This window comes from Sturnus vulgaris, chromosome 3, assembly GCF_052056855.1.
Source record: "Sturnus vulgaris isolate bStuVul1 chromosome 3, bStuVul1.hap1, whole genome shotgun sequence".
NCBI lineage: Eukaryota > Metazoa > Chordata > Aves > Passeriformes > Sturnidae > Sturnus > Sturnus vulgaris.
The window spans coordinates 110,889,256-110,906,940 of NC_142245.1; the positions used below are offsets into that span (position 1 = coordinate 110,889,256).

Below are 17,685 nucleotides of genomic sequence, written 5' to 3' on the forward strand. Positions count from 1 at the left end.
GGAGGCACAGCCGAGGGCAGAGTGGGAGGTTGAGATGCTGAGCATCCCTCTGCTGGGGACACAGCTCCTGCCTTCACTCCGCATAGGAGCAGCTCTCACTCTTGCTGGCCCCCAGGGACCCCCACACTGCTCCTTGCACCTGCCCACAGAAACCTTTCGAGGTACAGGCTGCTCTCCCCACCGAGCAGTCTCTGCCAGCTCTGCTCCAGCAGCTGTCCTTTTCCATCGTGCCCAGCTCTCCGGTCAGTTGTCAGGTTGCAGAGAGGCAGCGCTGCCGGGAGCTGCAGAGCCGTGCTCTGGGTTTGAGGAAAACCCGAGATTCCCAATATCTGCTCTTTACCTCGGCAGGAGGAAAGAGATGGGGGTATCACACGGGGGGAAATTTGATTTTAGGTTGGATTTAGATAGAAAGAAGACAACAATCCATACAAGTCAGGGATTTTAGTGGTTTCTACCTTCATCTTGATTCCTACTCTGATGTAAATAACAATTAAGCAGAAGATGGGAAATCTTAGATAAAAGGAAAAAAATCAGTTCATTCACATTTCTGATATTTACACATTTTCTCCCAAAGTAAATGTTTATCCAAATTATGCTGTAGAAAAAAAGAAAGAACATATTCTGTGACATTTTCTGTAAACGACTTTCCCCCACCAAGCAGACTTAATCCTACTGAACAGTAATCAAAGGGACACCTATTCACAAAAAAAACAAAACCCAAAACATATCATAGTACACTTGTAAATATTAAGTCATCATTTGGTCCTGGTTTAAAATTGCATCTTTGCTCAACAGTGAGATAGGAGAAATCATGCTCTGCAGAGTGTTCTCAAGTCCAAATTTTTATTTTAACTTAAAATGTGTAGTTATAATTCAGGATGCCTTCTCCTTATAGGATATGCATGCTTATATGAATAAATATGCATAGCTCTAACATGCATTTGAAGCATACATGAGCTTTCCATTTCCAGCAAAAAATATTTTCAATTTAAATTTAAAGTATTTTAATTGTTATTTCATTAAAAACAGTAATTACATTTGTATCTATATTTTTACCAATCTATATCCGTGAAGAGATAAGTAATTTTGTTTCTTTTTGCTCAAATGATTTTATATCACAATCACAATGCCAGCTCCAGACGGGTTTTATACTTTTGAATAATTTTCTCAGATCATCAGAACAGTTTAGTATATTTTCTCAGCTGTAGCAAATAAGATAAACCATCTTTGTAGATATAAATTTGAATGACAATTCACATTTTCATTCCCTTTTTTTTTCTAGCAGTAAGTGGAAACATTCACATTTCAGTCACTTAGTAGTTGATCACGTTAAATGAATGCCTACATTTCAACACAAAAAAATTCTGCTCTCTTGAAGAAACCAAGACTTTTCCAACGGCTAAATGTTTAAATTCTTTGCTGTCTCCATTCCTTGTATTTTTACTGGGACTGACTGGGACCATGGTGAAGCTGTCTGGAGAATTGCAATTCCACCTGATGACAGCTTCAAAGGGTTTGACTTTTATTTTCTTTCCATGCTGGAATGAAGATAAACCTATCCAGTATTTTTAAAGAATTTAGTAGAAAAGAAAAACCTGGTGCTCTTCTGAAATTTATTTATATTCTGTAAGTCTTTATTTAAGGAAGATTAAAAGCATATCTGAAATAGACATTTTGAAACTACAGAAATGTAAAAGCTATGGCTTAAAATTGTACCCTTTCTCACCCATGAAGAACTCTGGGATAGATGTTTCAAAATACAAAGCAATCAGTCAGCTCTATGCCTGTCCATTCTGATTCTCTGTTAATTTATCACTGAAATCCATTTTGTTATCACTAAAAATTATTTTATTTGTCTAGAAGCTGCAAACTAAGTGGAAACTGTTTCTTCTTTCAGCTCAGAGATGCTGATTGCTTGTTAACATCTTCATTCTTTTTAGCAATATTGGAAATCATGTTTTTAAAAAATCCAAAGAAAGCAGATGATTTTGACTATAATCTTCAATTTTTGCTGTAAAATCGATTACAGCTGCAAAGGTTGTAGCTGGCTGGTATCAGAAAACAGATTGCCTGGGAGTGGTGCATGGATTTTGTCAGCACCTGAATAAAGTGGGGCAGATAAACACACAGTAAAGCATTTTCTTGTCGAATCAAAAGGTCTTTTTCCACAAAAACTCCAGTGGTAGAAGGGGAGACAGTAATATCTCAAAAGGGGAGAATGAAGTTGGAATAGAGGTCAGTGCAGTTTCTTATTCCTCATACTGTCCCTGGCACAGGAGCACTGTTTCCATGGAACTTCTCCTCTTCCTTGGCTTAACCAAGCCTTGCTGAGGATGGGATTCATCTCCCCACCTTCATTGCATTTGCACCTTCTCATGTCAGATCACAGTAAACAGGGAAAAGTCAGCACTTCTGGGTGTTTAATGATTTGATTTAATGATTAAATGAAGTTAAATTAATAATTAAACATTTTATTATGTTGCTCAGAGCAGCTGTGGAATTTCCATAGTTGGAAAAATTCAAGACTACGCTTGGGAAAGCCTTGAATAATCTCATCTAAGGCAATGCTGTCAGCAGAATTTTCTGAGTTCGAATCTAGACTTAATCTAGACCCAATCTACACTCCATCTAGACTTAATCTAGCTCCATAATTCCTTTGATTCCCTTCTGCCTTCTCCTCTAGTATAGGATGATACATGCTTCAAGTGCTAGTTTGTCTCCATTGACTTGAAAGTATTAAGTCAGACATCAATATTGACATTTAATCTGATGCATTCCACTGCAGATACTCTCAAAGGGAGGAGTTATATGTCCTGCTTCCCTCCTGACAGCATCAGCCTTTTGAACTTCAAAGAGCCAGAGTCCAATGCCACTTTCCTGATGGCAATCAAACACACAACTCTGAAAAAGAAGGAAAAGTAAAGTAAAAACCCACAACTCCTGAACTCCAAAACTATTCTGGAGCACATGTCTGTTAGTCACTCATGCAGATGTGCTTCAACATACGCTTCTGGTAGCTGACCTATTTCTTCTTTCTGCAATGAGATGAGAACAAGTGTCATCTGGAAATGCCTATTTCCCACCAGGGAAACACTAACCTAGGCACAGATGTTCACAATCCAGGCAGCTGCTTTTGATCAGATAAATCCCACATCGGGGTTGTCAGAGTCACAGCGTGCAGGTCAGAGTGTTCAGTAAACCCTAAAATTGAATTCTGGGTTCTCTAAGCCAGTGAAGAGGGTCCTGTCCTTCCAGAGGCATTTGGCAGCCAGCATGGAGTTGGATTCTTGTGTTCAGTCTTTGCAGTGAGGTAGAAAGATGCTCAGTGCAACTATCTTCTTCACCATCTTCCCTTTTTGTTTTGCCTGGCCAATTTTGTTAGCAATCCTTTTGGAAACAGGATTATTTATTGAGTTCTCCCTGCTTTTCCCTGGTGTGAGGCACTTGTACTGTTGGCTTAACCTCTAAGCAAATATACTGGAATGTGTGTTATCCCCATGGGTCTTCCCTGGGGTAGAGGGCTCTTCTTCCATTAGACACAAGGAGTGAAGCACAAAAGGCTGACTCAGTTCTTCAAAGTTGTTCTTTCCTTCTTTCTGCTCTTTTCCATACCTGGAATATCGATGATGAACAGGGCTTGCAAAATTGGGCAGCTGCCCAATACTCACCAGTGTCAAGGCAGGGCCAAGTGCCTTGGCCAGTATTTCTCATGAGAGGGACATCCTTCCATCTGCTGAGAGGAATATCCCTCCTGTCTTCTGCCTGGCACCAACTGATCACTAAACACCAACAGGCCAATTGGGCTGAAATGTGTGACTGACTCGAGAATGACTGTCTACAGAAGTGACTTGCTACTGTTTGGGGTTTATTTTAAAGAGTGTAATAAATTCTGTAACAATAATAACAACAAGATGATGATGATGATGATGATGATGATGATGATGATGATGATGATGATGATGATGATGATGATGATAACAAACCTATAAAAATGACTAACCCATTTTGTCTGACCGCAGGGGAAGCACTACATTTGGCCAGAGATTTCGGCTACACCTGTGAAACAGAGTTCCCTGCCAAGGCAGTAGGAGAGCACATTGCCAGACAGCACATGGAACAGAAAGAGCAGACAGCGAGGAAAAAGATGATCCTAGCGACAAAGTAAGGAAGGAGGGGAAGCGAAAAAAGAAATCGGTCTGTCACTTCTCCATGTTGGATCTGTGGGCTGGGGGAGGGAGGAGTGGGAGTATGGAGCTGGGATTGTGGTGACTGCTATCACAACAGTGCTCACTGACTGCTGGTGACTGAGAGCCATCCTCCTCGGGGATGCTGAAAGAGGGACCTCATTTACTGCAGTGGGGTTTTAGTGGCTGTGCTCTCATTGCCTGTGGTTGAGGGGGCACGTACATCTTCCCAGATGCTTTGGTTTAGATGAGAACAGAGGGTATTGTTACATGGTAAGATCTATGGGACTGAAACTGTCTCCTGTTTGTGTGTGAGCAAGAGATCTGAGCGTTTACTGAAGTACTGGTTACTGTGGGATAATTATCTTTAGTCTATTGGGGGAGAGCTGGTTTGCAGAAGGACAGATCCTCTCTGGATGCAAACTGCAAGAGTTCCCTGAAGTCAAAGGCACTGGAACAATGTACAACAGCAGGGGAGCTTTGCTAAAGACATTAAAGACACAAAGAGGCATCAGACTTCACTCTAAACAAGCCACTCGTCTCCCTGGAGCAGTAACATCATGTTAGGATAACATTTCAACTAGGTTAATTAGCCTTGATGAGGGAGGAATTAGCCTTCATGAGCCATGGGAAACAGGAATAAATAGTCTGTGTGGAGTAGGGTAGACCTGCCCTAGGTGTGTGGTCTGACTGTGTGGGGTAACCTTCAACACATTCACAGTCTTGCTGTGCTCACTGCAGCGTCATATTTGAGGCTGAAGTAGAGCTGAGACTACAAATCCGAGCTCTCAAATCACCCCCTCCATGCTGGAAGTGTTTGAAAATCTTTTCAGGCTGTGATATATCCAACAGGGAGGAATTTCCCTGTACTAGGGGAAAGGGCTGACCAGCCACAGAATTGTCCTTTGTATCCCAATGTCCTTCTGCTTTGACAAGATTCCTGGCCTTGGTGTCCCTCTTGTATTCAGAGTACTTTGCCCTGACAGTGACCCAGAAATGAGATGCACTCAAACATCTCATGCTTGTGAATCCCAAGAATCCCAGCCTGGGATCGTTCCCTGGGGTGATAAAAGCATCACCATGTGGATCAGCAGGAATTTTCTGGTTGTGAAGGTAATGAGAGACCTCATATATCACATTCCTAATTCCTCTGTACATTAAAAGGAATAATATAAGTGAAATATTATCTTATTCTTACCTCTATCCACATTTAAGGGCTCAAGGGGTTTCAGAGGCATGAGAATAAACCAGTTGGCCAGAAGAAACTCCTCTCTATAAGTTGTGTCTCCCCTCTGCTCTGTAGTCCATTAACATTCTGCCTCCTAGCTGAGGATGTGTCCCATTTACAGAACATAATTCAACCAAAATGATGCAAATCTTCCCCATTTTTCCCTGGCTCTAGTGAAAAATCACAAAGCCATGGGTTGTAATAATTGGTGGCTCACTTTTATGTCCTGTCCCTAAAGGCTGTGCCACTCAGGGGCACAAGAGAGTCTCACTACCCTTTCTCACAACTCCATACCTACTTTCTCAACCTCCCTCACTACTGAGATGAGGTATCATGGGCATGCACTACCTCTAACCACCACGAATTTCAGGCTTGTAGGCTGTTATAGAGCACTTGTTAGGAACAAAATTACTTTTCCCCCCTGTCCTATCAGCTAAAAGCACCAGGAAATTGCTCAGAGAGGTCTGTCAGTAATAGAAAGGCCACATCCTGCTGCAGTCAGTGCTGGTAACAGGGACAGATGGGTCAGTGTGTGTGTTGCTACTGCCCTCTCCTGCCTGCCAGGAGAACAGGGATTCCCGGTCCTGCCCAGGTGTTCCAGGAGACACAGGTCCATGATATCACAATACCAGCATGGCATTTCCCAGCCATGCTTCCACCTGGCTGATACAAAGAACTCTAGACAATCATCAGGAGCTTCAACTACTCACCAGCTCTGAGTTGGCAATTTCAGCAATTCCACGACTTCCCTGACTCATGGGCTTGTGAGTGATAACACCAGAAAAAGAAAGGGATTATTATGCTGCCACCAAAACCAACACAGAAATTCCCGGGTGGTAAGGTCACTCGTGGCAAGCTTTGTCCATGGGAAGAGCTGGAGTGCCACTGCCTGTGTGTGCTGCTGCTGTCCACTGTGGGACAGAGCCAGAAGCCCACAGAAGTGTTCATGTGTGGGGTCTTGAAGAAAAAGAAGGGGAAAGAACAACGTTATTGCCACAATTTCTTAGAATATAGATGATGAGGAAAAATAAGTGGAAAGGGTAAAATTATTTCCACCTTTTTTCCTATCTAGGTGTATTTCCATTATGGATTTAAACATCCAAATTCATTGGCTCAATTCAGCTGCCCAAACACGGGCACCTATTGCCATTTGAGTTGAACTGGGTTATCCAGTTTGGCCATGAGCTGCTGCTCCAGGGCCACACAGATCTCTTTTTGTTACTGTGTTGTATCTGCCAGTGGTTATGGATGTCTTGGGTATTGCAAGTCTGCATGGGAGTAACTAAACAGAGCCCTAAATGTCTACAGTGATGAAGCCTCCAGTGTCCAGTAGGAGCTCCCAGGTGTCCTTGCCATCAAGGGCATCCACACCTTATAATCAAGAAATCCACTCACCCTCAGTGGAAGCAGTCCAGCTGCCATGCACAGAACTGTGGCCCACGGGGCAGTGAAGGCTAAAAATTTTTGCTTTCGATGCCAACAGCCAACACAAGCTCACACAACTGAGCTTAAGTGACTCTTTTCATTGCCCTGCTCAGCCCTACCTGGTCTGAGGCTATGCTGATAGAAATACAGAGAATGAAAACAGGGCCATTGTCCATCATGGAACAAATCATGTTCATTTTGTTTAACTGCCTCATCTTCCAAAGCTACCTCATGGAAATGGTCTCTCACATTTGCAAACTCAGGACCTGCCTGGGGAAGTACAAATTGATGCAACAGGATGATGCCATGGTCTGTTCTAACAGATTTATGGACTAGACAATGAAGAATGAGAGCTTTACTTAATAATTGCCATGGGAAGAAGAGATGATTGGGCTGTGTAGCCACTGTTCACTGCTGAGCACAAGTGTCAGCAATGGCAGGATGGGAGTGAAACAGGCTGGAAAAGAGCTGAAAACAATGAGAGAAACCAGTCTCCTACTATTCTCTTTCTTTCCACTCACCTCCTTTGACTGAGCAGATGATATTCTGGCCAAGTAGATGCTCCAAAAAAAAGAATTAATTGTCACAATTCTGGCCAAAGGGTACTGATATTGGTCTGTTAATCCCAGTAATGTAAAAACGTTTCAGGATACGTATTCAATTCACGTAGAAATATTTTTAAAAAATAGTGGGACCTGGTTTTACAGAGTATTCAAACACATTAATTCACCTTGCAGAGGCATGGGAGAGCCTGAAAGGTTTTACAGCAGGGGACAGAACCTGACCAGTTTGCAGCCTGGACAGATGCAGCCCTGCTGAAGGCTGTGTCAACTCCAGTTGCTGGAGAGGCACAGCATCCTACAGGAAACATCCCAGTGTTTCACAGCACAAGGTCTTCATAAGATCAGAGGGACAGATACATCCACATTTACCCAAACCTGAATACTGTGAATAATAACTTTATTAAGGAGTTGATTACAGCCAGCACAGACTTCTCATGACATTTCTCTGGCATCTGGTCCTTGGATACCTGGCAACTCTGCCACACTCTGAATAAATCAGATTAATGGGACCAGGTTTGCCCCACTCTTGTACTCAACACCAGGCATTTGCTTTGGCCACTGGTAGGGATCATGGCTGCATGGGCTCTTTTTTTGACCCAGTACAGAATTTTTTCCCTTTTTCTGGTCATATACTAGATCATTTGATCATGTATCACAAATCGTGAGATGTCTCCCATGCAGGAGTGACCAGGACTATTTTTATTAATCTGTGCCCACCTAGGACAGCACAGCCATCTTCCTTTGTTTTTTTCAAAATCACAGTCCAGCTCAGCAAAAATCTGCCAACCCCTCTCCCTGTCACTACCCTAGGTGATATTTTACTGGTAGTGGAGGCTCTGAGACACCACTTTGCCCAGAAATCCCCTGGAAATAAAAGTAGGTTACTGCCTTTTTCAGGTTTTCATGTATAATAAAAAAGTTTTTTTCTTTTCTTTCAATCTGCCAACATTCAGTATAGACTTTTGACACGTGAAGATAGAAGGGAACTTAATTGCACACTTGGTTCTGACACTTTCCTTTGTTAAAATGAAAGAATTTTTGAGATGAACTTTTTCAACAGGTAGAAAGTAGAGGTTGGAGGAAGGAGAGAAGAGCAGTGCTGACAGGGCCGACTGGGGATACTGGATTGTTTAGAAGCCAAAATGACTGACTGTTTTCAGTTGTTGAAAGGAACTGTTTTTCCTCTAAGGACCTGATTCATTAAAACTGTATGCTGCATTTACATACATTTCTGCTGAATACCTCTCTTTGCCTGGAAGGCTGGGGTGATGCTGTCTTTTCAAGCAGTCGGTGTCTAGGTCCATGCAGATGACAAGAATTTAGAGAAATCAGGCCTGGATGGGGTCCAGCAGCACAGCAGGAAATAGGTTTCTGCATCTCCTCTTAGTCAAGAGAGAGCTATCCAAGATCTCTGTTCCCAGCTTGTGTCACTGTGATAAAGTGAAGGGTAAAACCGTCTTAGCACAGTTTTCTTGCTTATAACTCAGCACTGAAGGACCTTCTAAAGACCAAAAAAGAATTTACCCACTTTTTCCATTATACTCATGTCCCAAAGACAGCAGTTACAAGGTGATAATGAAGAACCCAAATTTTATCTAGGACCAGGTGTGCAATGAATCTCCTGAAAGGAATCATGGACCACAGAGATGCTCTTTAGTATTAGAAACTGCCCCTAGGCACAATGGTTGCATCTGTGCTAACAAAGTAAACCACGGGGCACTCTGAGTCATCAGATTGCACTTGTCCATGTTACTAAAATGTCAGAATGGCTCATTGAATTTTGCCAACTATCTTTTGGGCAAGCCCTGGGAGACAGCCCACAACAGGGTCTATTCTCAGGAAGACACAGGATTTAGGAGACCAGAGAAGCATAATTCTATGGATGTTATCAGATGGTGACAAATGGTCTGCAGGTGTGAGGGTAACCCTTGTCACTCTACACTTCACTGGGTGTCACTCTTACCAGGCTATATGTAGTCACTGTGACCAGTACCAGGTTAATCCAACAAAGATCAGGGTCCCAGCTGAGGGTCCTGATCATCTGGAGGTGATAATGCCCCCCTGATCCCCCATCAGCACCTTTATTTCCAATACAGGCAATGGAGAACTCTGTGCTAATTTGGACAGGTCCCCTTTCTTTTTTCCAAGTAACTGAATCATAAACCAAGTGAAAGTAAGTGATGTCTGTTCATCCATGGTCCAGGTAATGTTCTTCTGAGGACATGAGCTAAATGGACCTGATTTGGTTTTTTGTTTTAAAGGTTTGTTGGTAGAATATTCCTAGGCTAATTTACAAACAATAATACAACAACACAAGAATAAAAAGGCCTTATTTTCAGGTCTTTCCTTGCTAGGTCCTATATAGAGGAATTCCAGGGAATAAATTTGACCCCCAGGTACTGAGGCATCCTGAGAAGCATCAGGGAAGACTGAGTGGGAGAGGGGAAAGAGTAAGACCCATCCATCCTTTAGAAAAGATGGGCTACTGTGCTGGTGGGAGACCAGAGAAGACAGACCCTGAATTCTCACTGTAAGGGGTCCTTCCTTCACAACCCCTTTGTCTTAAGGGTTGGGAGTCAAGAAGGCAAGTCCAAAATATCCAGGACTTCAACTTACAGATAAAGCAGTGCCCACAATGTACACAAGCCCATGTACAAGTATTGATGTATTTACACAAACTAAATAATAAAGTAATTTACACTTTTCAGGCATATTCTAATGCTACTTCACCATTTCCTTTAACCATAAGCCTTGCTGCCAATGTAAGCAAGCTAAGCTAGACTTAACACTGCCAAACTGGGTCCTATTCAGGGGGGAAATCACATTTTAAAATGTTAGCATTAATATGGTTCCACAGGGAAAATATTCCTGTTCAGGAGATTCTGTATGTTGTTGGCTCTGAGAATTTGGGGCAGGGAAGCCAGAGATGGATTTGTTTGTCTTTAATTTCTGTAACAACACTTCTGCCAAGCAATTCTGTTATCAGTGAGATCACTCAGGATAAGGTGGGAGTGTTTTGGGAATCAGCTTTATGGGAAGAATTACACCTGTTTTATTGAAGGATTTCCATTTTCCTTTTAGACAAATATGTAAAGAATTCCAAGACCTTCTAAGTCAAGACAGATCACCCCTTGGATCCTCCAGACCAACTCCAATATTAGACCTCGACATCCAGAGACATTTAACACATTTCAGGTATGATTTTGAAAGGGGAAAGTAAAAATCCATATATTTGATTTAGACTGCATATGAAGTTTTAGTGGTATTTGTTCCCTTACCTAAAAGACATGCAAAAAATTAATTAACATTCCTAATCCCTGCTAGATGTGCCTAATAAAAGTGCAGGTTTGCCCAGCGATGTAGCTCAAGTTTGCTGCATTCACCTTGCTTCTAGGACCACAGTCTGAGTTTGAATAAGATATTTTCTCCATCTGCTGGTCAAATGTCCCCACCTATCCAGAAAGTTGTCTTGCTTTAAATGTGAGCCAAATCACAGCTCATAAGTGGATGATCCAGAAGAACAGAAACTCAAGTTCTGAACAAATGTAAATTAATCAAAGTAGAAATAATAGGAAGAAGAAGTTGCATCCTTTCCAATTAAATAAATAGTTCCAGAAGCTCCTCTATGCTTCTGACATAATTTGACAGTGTCATAACAGGACATTTTATTAACTCTTTGGCTTCCAAAGCAGGCTGGCCTCAAAGTACATTACCTACCAAAACAATTTGACTGCACTAATTTCCAAACAACACGCTAGAAAAATCTGGGAGAATGAAAGTTGACTCACACTAAAAAGCCAGACTGATGATATATTTAGACTCAATTCTTGAGCAATATTTAATGTATTGGTTTAAACTGGTTTAGGAGCTGTTTTGAAGACAAAGACCCCTTGTACATGCACACCAAGTCCAAACTTCATTAGAATTTTATCCTAATTATGCATAAAAGTGCATAGATGTTTTGGGGTCAGAAAGATTTATTAGCTCAGGAGCTGCTGTGCGATTTCATGTTTTTGCTTTAGGCAATGTGTCAGATACAGCCATGAGTGAGGTGGGATCTTCCAGAGGGCCACTTTGAAATAGTGGGGTCATCTAAGATATCTATCAAAGATAAGTTTGATGAAACATCCTGGAGGTGCTCCTGTCCTTGCCACAGAGGGGAATACATGACTTCCTGAGGCTACAGATTGTTAATGTTTTCCATCCACTATCTAATATATGAAAAAATATGTGAACTGTGCCAGAGAGTTGTTTACAGACCATAATATTAAGCAAGTTTCATAGCCCTATAAAGGCTTAGAATTGTCCTGTATATTCTTTAGCACAACCAGCTGAGCCACTCTTTTTTCATTGGTTGGACTGACAACTTCCATGTCCCAATATCCCAACATCTGTTAGTTATTTACTTTCTGATAGGTGCTGTGATAATTACTGCTTAGTCTCTCAGACTTTGAGTGGAATCCCCAAAATACCCACCATCCCACTTCTCCCACACATCTGTTGGGGTGTGGAGAGGCAAGGATAATTCCCCATCCACGAATGCACACATTCCTGATGTTTCTATTTATTCTTACACACATCTGTGTGCATCCTATGTGTGTAAGAACACATCTGGACAACCCCACTCCTACTCTCAAGCAGTGCTGTGCATGTGCTTGTACAGAGCACCCAAGTGTGTGTATATTTTCCATAATACACATTCCAAAACAACCAACTACATGTGCACATCAAGAGAAACATTCTTATTTATGCAGAATGATCATAGAGGCATTTAAATGAGCTATCTAAGCTTCTGGACAAAGAGATAATTCCCTATTACATGCACACAGAGGAAATGTGATGTGAGGTGGCTAATCCCCAAGGATTCCTGTGTTTAAAGTAGAAATAGCAGTCAGGATAAAATGATGAAGGCTTCAGCTACAAAACTGTCAGCTCTACAAAACTCTCTGATTGTGCTCAGGGAATGATGAGTGCTGCCAGACCCAGAGGTGGAGCTGTGACCATATTCCTTTTCTAGCTAGTGTAGAGATGCTGGGGTCAGATCAGCTTCTGACCTGGACTTCTAACTCTTCTCAGATGCCTTTAGGAGCTCCACAGCAGCCAGCTGTACATCTTCTGCCATAGTGTCCAGGAATCTCACCTGTATAGCTCAAGAAATCTGAATTAAACAGCTCTAACATAGATGTCTACATCAGTGTAACTAGAATTTCTCTCCAAACTCCATTGGCTGAATATTCTGGTCTAGATTCCCATTCCACCAGAATGGGAGATTAGCCAACCACTACACACTAGACACACCTTGGACAGCTAAACCTAATGTAGGCATAAAAATCTTTATTCTCATCCCCATAGTCCATCAGTCCTCACAGCCAGATCATCTCAACCCCTACTTGTCTTCTTGAGATTAAATATCATAGAATCATAAAATGGTTTGGGTTGGAAGAGACCTCAAATCTTATCTTGTTCTAATCCCCTGCCATGGGGGAACTAGAGAGTCTTTAATGTCCCTTCCAACCCAAACTGTTCCATGATTCTATGATATGATGTCAGAAATCTGAAGAGATTTTTTTATGACCATAGAAAATCATAGGAATCACACAAATGTCTATTATTAAAATAAGTTCTTAAATGCTGAAAGACTTTTTGAATAGCTATAACATTGGATATCTGCAGTGGAATTGGATCCAGCCTCTACTACATTGGGGTGAAAGGGAGTTTTCTTTAGGAATAAATTCCCCTACAGCCGTTCAGTGTAGAGTTGTGTACTCCACTTTCTCGTGATGTTACTTGTTCTGTGTTAATAATTAAGACCAGGGTCCACAGCTTGGCACAGGTCAGATAGAAGCAGTTTTTCTCGTTTCCTCTGTTTTAAATCTTCAAGTTCACACTTCTCTCTGAAGTTTTTCCACTGAATCTTAGCTCATTGAGATCTGTACATGTGTCCAACCTGAAATACAGGATAGTCGCCATGAAGGGGTCAGAAGTGTTGGGTTTGATCAAACTCCAAAACAAAAGTTCACACAAAGCACAAAACAGGAAATCTTCAAAGGAGCTTCCAGTGGGCCTGAAAACTGCTGGATTTTACATAACTTTATGCAAAAAAAACGAGTTCTTGTACACCTCTGGTACACCCCTGTTTGTGCAGCTGCTGTTTGAGATGTTCATCTGACCTGAATTCAAAAAGCTTAATGCTCCATGAGGAATGATTTTCCAATATTATTCAATCATGAACAGACAATTCAGACCCTTAAATTTATAGCAGAAAATATTGTGCACAACCTGAGCCAGGGTCGTTTTATGTTTATTTCATTCAACATTTCTCCCTTTTCAATGCATTTTAGAGGATCTTACTGCAGAGAAGTTCCATTGATAACTTCACTTATCAGTAGGCTTATCAATTATTTGATAACTTCAAATAATTTAAATATATTGATACTAGCAGATAAAAGTAGTGCCAGAGAACAGGCACCAGCCATCCTTGCTTCTCTTCATCTGCAGAATTTCTGGGGTTTTTTATGCCTGGTCTGACTAGCACTAACCCAAACTATTCCTGGGCACAGTGGTACATATATATCACCAATAAAAGTGTAAATTCAGAAATCCCAGAAGCACCAGCCCTTATTACAGCTCAGCCTGTGTTATAAATTTAGATTTAAGGAAGTCTTGCCTTCCCAGGGCTGGATCCCAAACGTCGGGGTAGCTCAGATTTCCAAGCATTACATAAGTCTGTGTTCAAGAAGAGGTGATGTGTTGCAGGGCTGCCCAATGAGTCTTTCAGCTCTTCTTTGAGATGGAAAGGTTGGAAAAGACCTTAAAGATCATCTTGTTCCAACCTCTCTGCCATGGGCAGTGACACCTTCCACCACACCAGGCTGCTCAAAGCCCCACTCAACCTGGTCTTGCACACCTTGAACACAAATAGTCCTGTGGGTTGTAGCTGGCCTAAAAGTCACCACTTGAGCTACCCCACCCCCAGTTTCTGAGGAAAAATGCATCATGAAGTCATGGAGCAAACAAGAAAACCCTGGAAAATGCATTTCCATTACTAAGTGCTGAGACTTTCTGTCCAGATGCAGGAGAGTCTCTTTATTTTCCTCTAAAGGTTGATCTGCACGAAACATTTTTAAGTTTACTACAAAAGAGAGCAAAGTCAGCATATCAGTACTAGAAAAGAACCAGAAATTTCTACAGCTTTAATGAGAGGAACCTATTTTTCTCACTGTTTACTTTCAAAGTGGAGAGACCAAGAGGATCATCAGGACAGTAAAGAGTGAGAAGAGCAAGAGCAAAAGAAAGACAAGCGAAAATGAAAGAGAAAAGGAAAATACTTACATAAAATTTAAGGGGTTTTTTAATACCTTCTATTACCTATAATTCAGAGGGTTTTTCCCCAGAATATGTGAGGCTTCTGCATGTACATGCATGTACACATGTAGGGGAGAGGGAAAAGCTGGGGAGTTAATTTCTCATGAAACTTAAACCAGTTTCAAATCCTACAGATGTCAGTAAAACTGAGGCTTCATCTCTATTTTTTTAAAGACATTTCTTGTTATATAAATCTTTCTTTAGCATTGTAAGTTCACTGGGTTTGGATTCAGATCAGGTAAAATAGCTGTGAAAATAAGAGACAGCTTTCAATTGTCCAAGGTGGGAAGAAAAAAAAAGATTGTAATGCTTAGAGATAGCAATAGGATAGAAGTGAACAAAACATATGCAAGACACTGAGAATAATTCACTTTAGAAAAGCCCAGAAATAGTAAATCAAGGTAATCATGACCTGCAGCAGGTGAAGACAAATCTGCCTACAGACACAAGAGCTCTGAGATACACATTCAGAGATTTTATGGCACGGGTAGTTCTGAGGCTTGGATGACCCCCAACAACATAATTCTGCCTCTAAATCAGCAGAGCTGAATGGTGACATTGCAATCAACAGGTTCTTCTGCTGGATGTGGAACAATGTTAACCAACACAACCATCAAACCCCATCCTTTTCCTGATGGGTCTGTGCAGGTAGATCTGAGGCATGTCAGTATGAGAAATATCCATAATTCCATATCACTCATCTCTGTGATATTTTTGCACTACCCACGTGTTTAGTGCATCCAGCCCTCTCCAGAGCAGAGAACCAGACCAGATGAACCAATTATTCTCAGTTGTAGAGTTTCCTGCTGTGCAGAAGGGAAGTGTTTCCATCACATTCCAAAGAAGGAATGAAGACAGAAATTAAGACACCCTAAAAGATACACAAAAATTAACCTGATGAACTGTGTGACTTTTAGACCTGGACATTGGACCACAATTGTTGTAATGTTTGGATGCTTCTGTGGTTCCTTGAATGAATTTGGCCAAGACCACCTCTTTCTGTCCCAAACGATTGCCAGGCACTGGTCAGCCTTGTCTCAGTTGGAAGCTTAGGCATGGCCACTACTTTCAGGTAAAAATGCTTGACTAACAGAGATGGGGCCAGGCTGTGCCAGATCACTCATGACCTGAGGAATTTCTGTATTCTCACTTTGCCAATGCAGCTAAAGGTGAACCAACAGCATTCCTCAGCTTCAGTATAAGAACCATAGAGTGATTCACCTGTCTGGTGACTGTGGAGATCTAGGGTTGTTTTAGGTGTGAAGAGACATCCTGTTTCACATGCATCTTCCACTCAGATGAGCATTTAGGGTACCCCTCCAATTGGACCAAATATCCAAATCAATAAGACAGTAATTAAAAAAAATTATTTTAGATAATTTTTCTCTTCTGTTGAGTGGAGAGAGCAATACCTTCTTCTCTCTTCTACTTCACTGTCATATCTAAGATTCAGCCAGGAATCTGGAAGTCACATTGATTTGTCTTCATGTCTTTGTCTTCTTAACCTGCGCTTGCATCAGAACAGCTTTGGTTTTTTGTTTTTATTTTCTTAATTTTTTAGCAGAATTCTTTTCTTAGTTCCACAAAATCTCATGTAAAATAGAGTTAGCAGAAAACCCATCAAAATGACCCACATTCTGTGCTGGAAAACCAAAACTATAATGCATAAACCTTTCAAAGAGAAGACTTTCTGACGTTACACTCACGAGATCTGTGTCTGTTTCTTGGTTTTTACATACAGACTCCCTGACCTCATCAAACACCCTCTATCCTCACTTTCTTCACTGGTAAAATTGGGTATAGACACATCTTCTACATGTGCTTTTGGGATCTGTGGTGTTTGGAAATTTCTGATGTCCTACTAATGCCATCCATCAAGTAGGGAAAGGAGAGTATCCACTGATTACTGCAGGTGTTTTTGATCCTTCAACTTCAAGGCTACATTTCATCAAGATGCAAAATCACACCCAGATCTTCTATTTTATATATAAAAGATAAAGACAGCAGAATGGTAAAGAGAAGACAACTTTCTTGTAAGTGACACTTCTTTCACCGCAGAAACCTTATAAAAACAGACACACAAAAAAATAATAGGTTCAGAATACTAAAGTTAGGTAATGAAAGCAATCAGCATCCTCATGGATTATTCTGTGTTCTGTCGAGCCATCCAGCTGATATGAAACGCCCTTCCCATGAAACTGTTTGAGACAAGAGTTTTGTCACTTAGCTCCTCACTGAGCCTGGAGCTGTCAGCCTCCTGCCAGTGCCTGGCATCATGCTGACGAGGTGACACGAAAAGTGACAGACAAGAAACCAGTCTCAGACTTTGGGAGCAGTGAGAAGTAACATTCTTCTTTCCGAGGGGGAAAACGGAGCAATGAAATGGGTTTTGAAGCTCAGCGTGTTTTTTTAAACTGAAACAAGAAGCCAAGCCCAAAGACTTACCTGTGGGTTGCCTTCAAAGATGTGCTCACTCCCTTTTATACATTGTTCTGTCTTTTTATTTTTTTTTAACACTTCTTTGCTTATCAGGAAGTAGAGCAGCTTCTGTTCGTAATTCCAGCAATCTCAGCTCACAGCAGCAGCCTCCTGTTTGGATGCAGGGACTGGAAGAAACCTGGTGCACAATGAATTTATGGTGAAACGCCTCTGGTGCCCTCTAGAGTTCCCTGATTTCCAGGAGATCCCTCAATCTTTGGATTTTGTTAACTGAGAGGGACAACACTGGTGCCTAACGCTGAGGCTGAGGCATTAGGGAGCAAAAAACTATTTCATTCTTTTTTCCATTTTTTCAATTTTTTTTCCTTGTCTCTTTATTTACCATAAGTGTTAAAGTGCCTTCTTCTGGGATCTTTCCCTCACTTCCTTTCCAAGGGATTTCTTCTTTGATCTTTCCATAGTAAGGTCTCAATCAGGTTGT

At 41.4% G+C, this 17,685-nt stretch overlaps 1 protein-coding gene across 1 annotated transcript in view; it reads left to right on the forward strand.

Annotated features, from left to right (window-relative positions):
* The window catches only part of TFAP2D (transcription factor AP-2 delta), a 48,824-nt gene that overhangs the window by 23,008 nt on the left and 8,131 nt on the right, over positions 1-17,685 (forward strand). The window contains exons 5-6 of the mRNA XM_014872902.2: positions 4,020-4,161; positions 10,482-10,595. Of these exons, the coding sequence (XP_014728388.1) occupies positions 4,020-4,161; positions 10,482-10,595 (256 nt within the window). The remainder of the gene's footprint in view (positions 1-4,019; positions 4,162-10,481; positions 10,596-17,685) is intronic.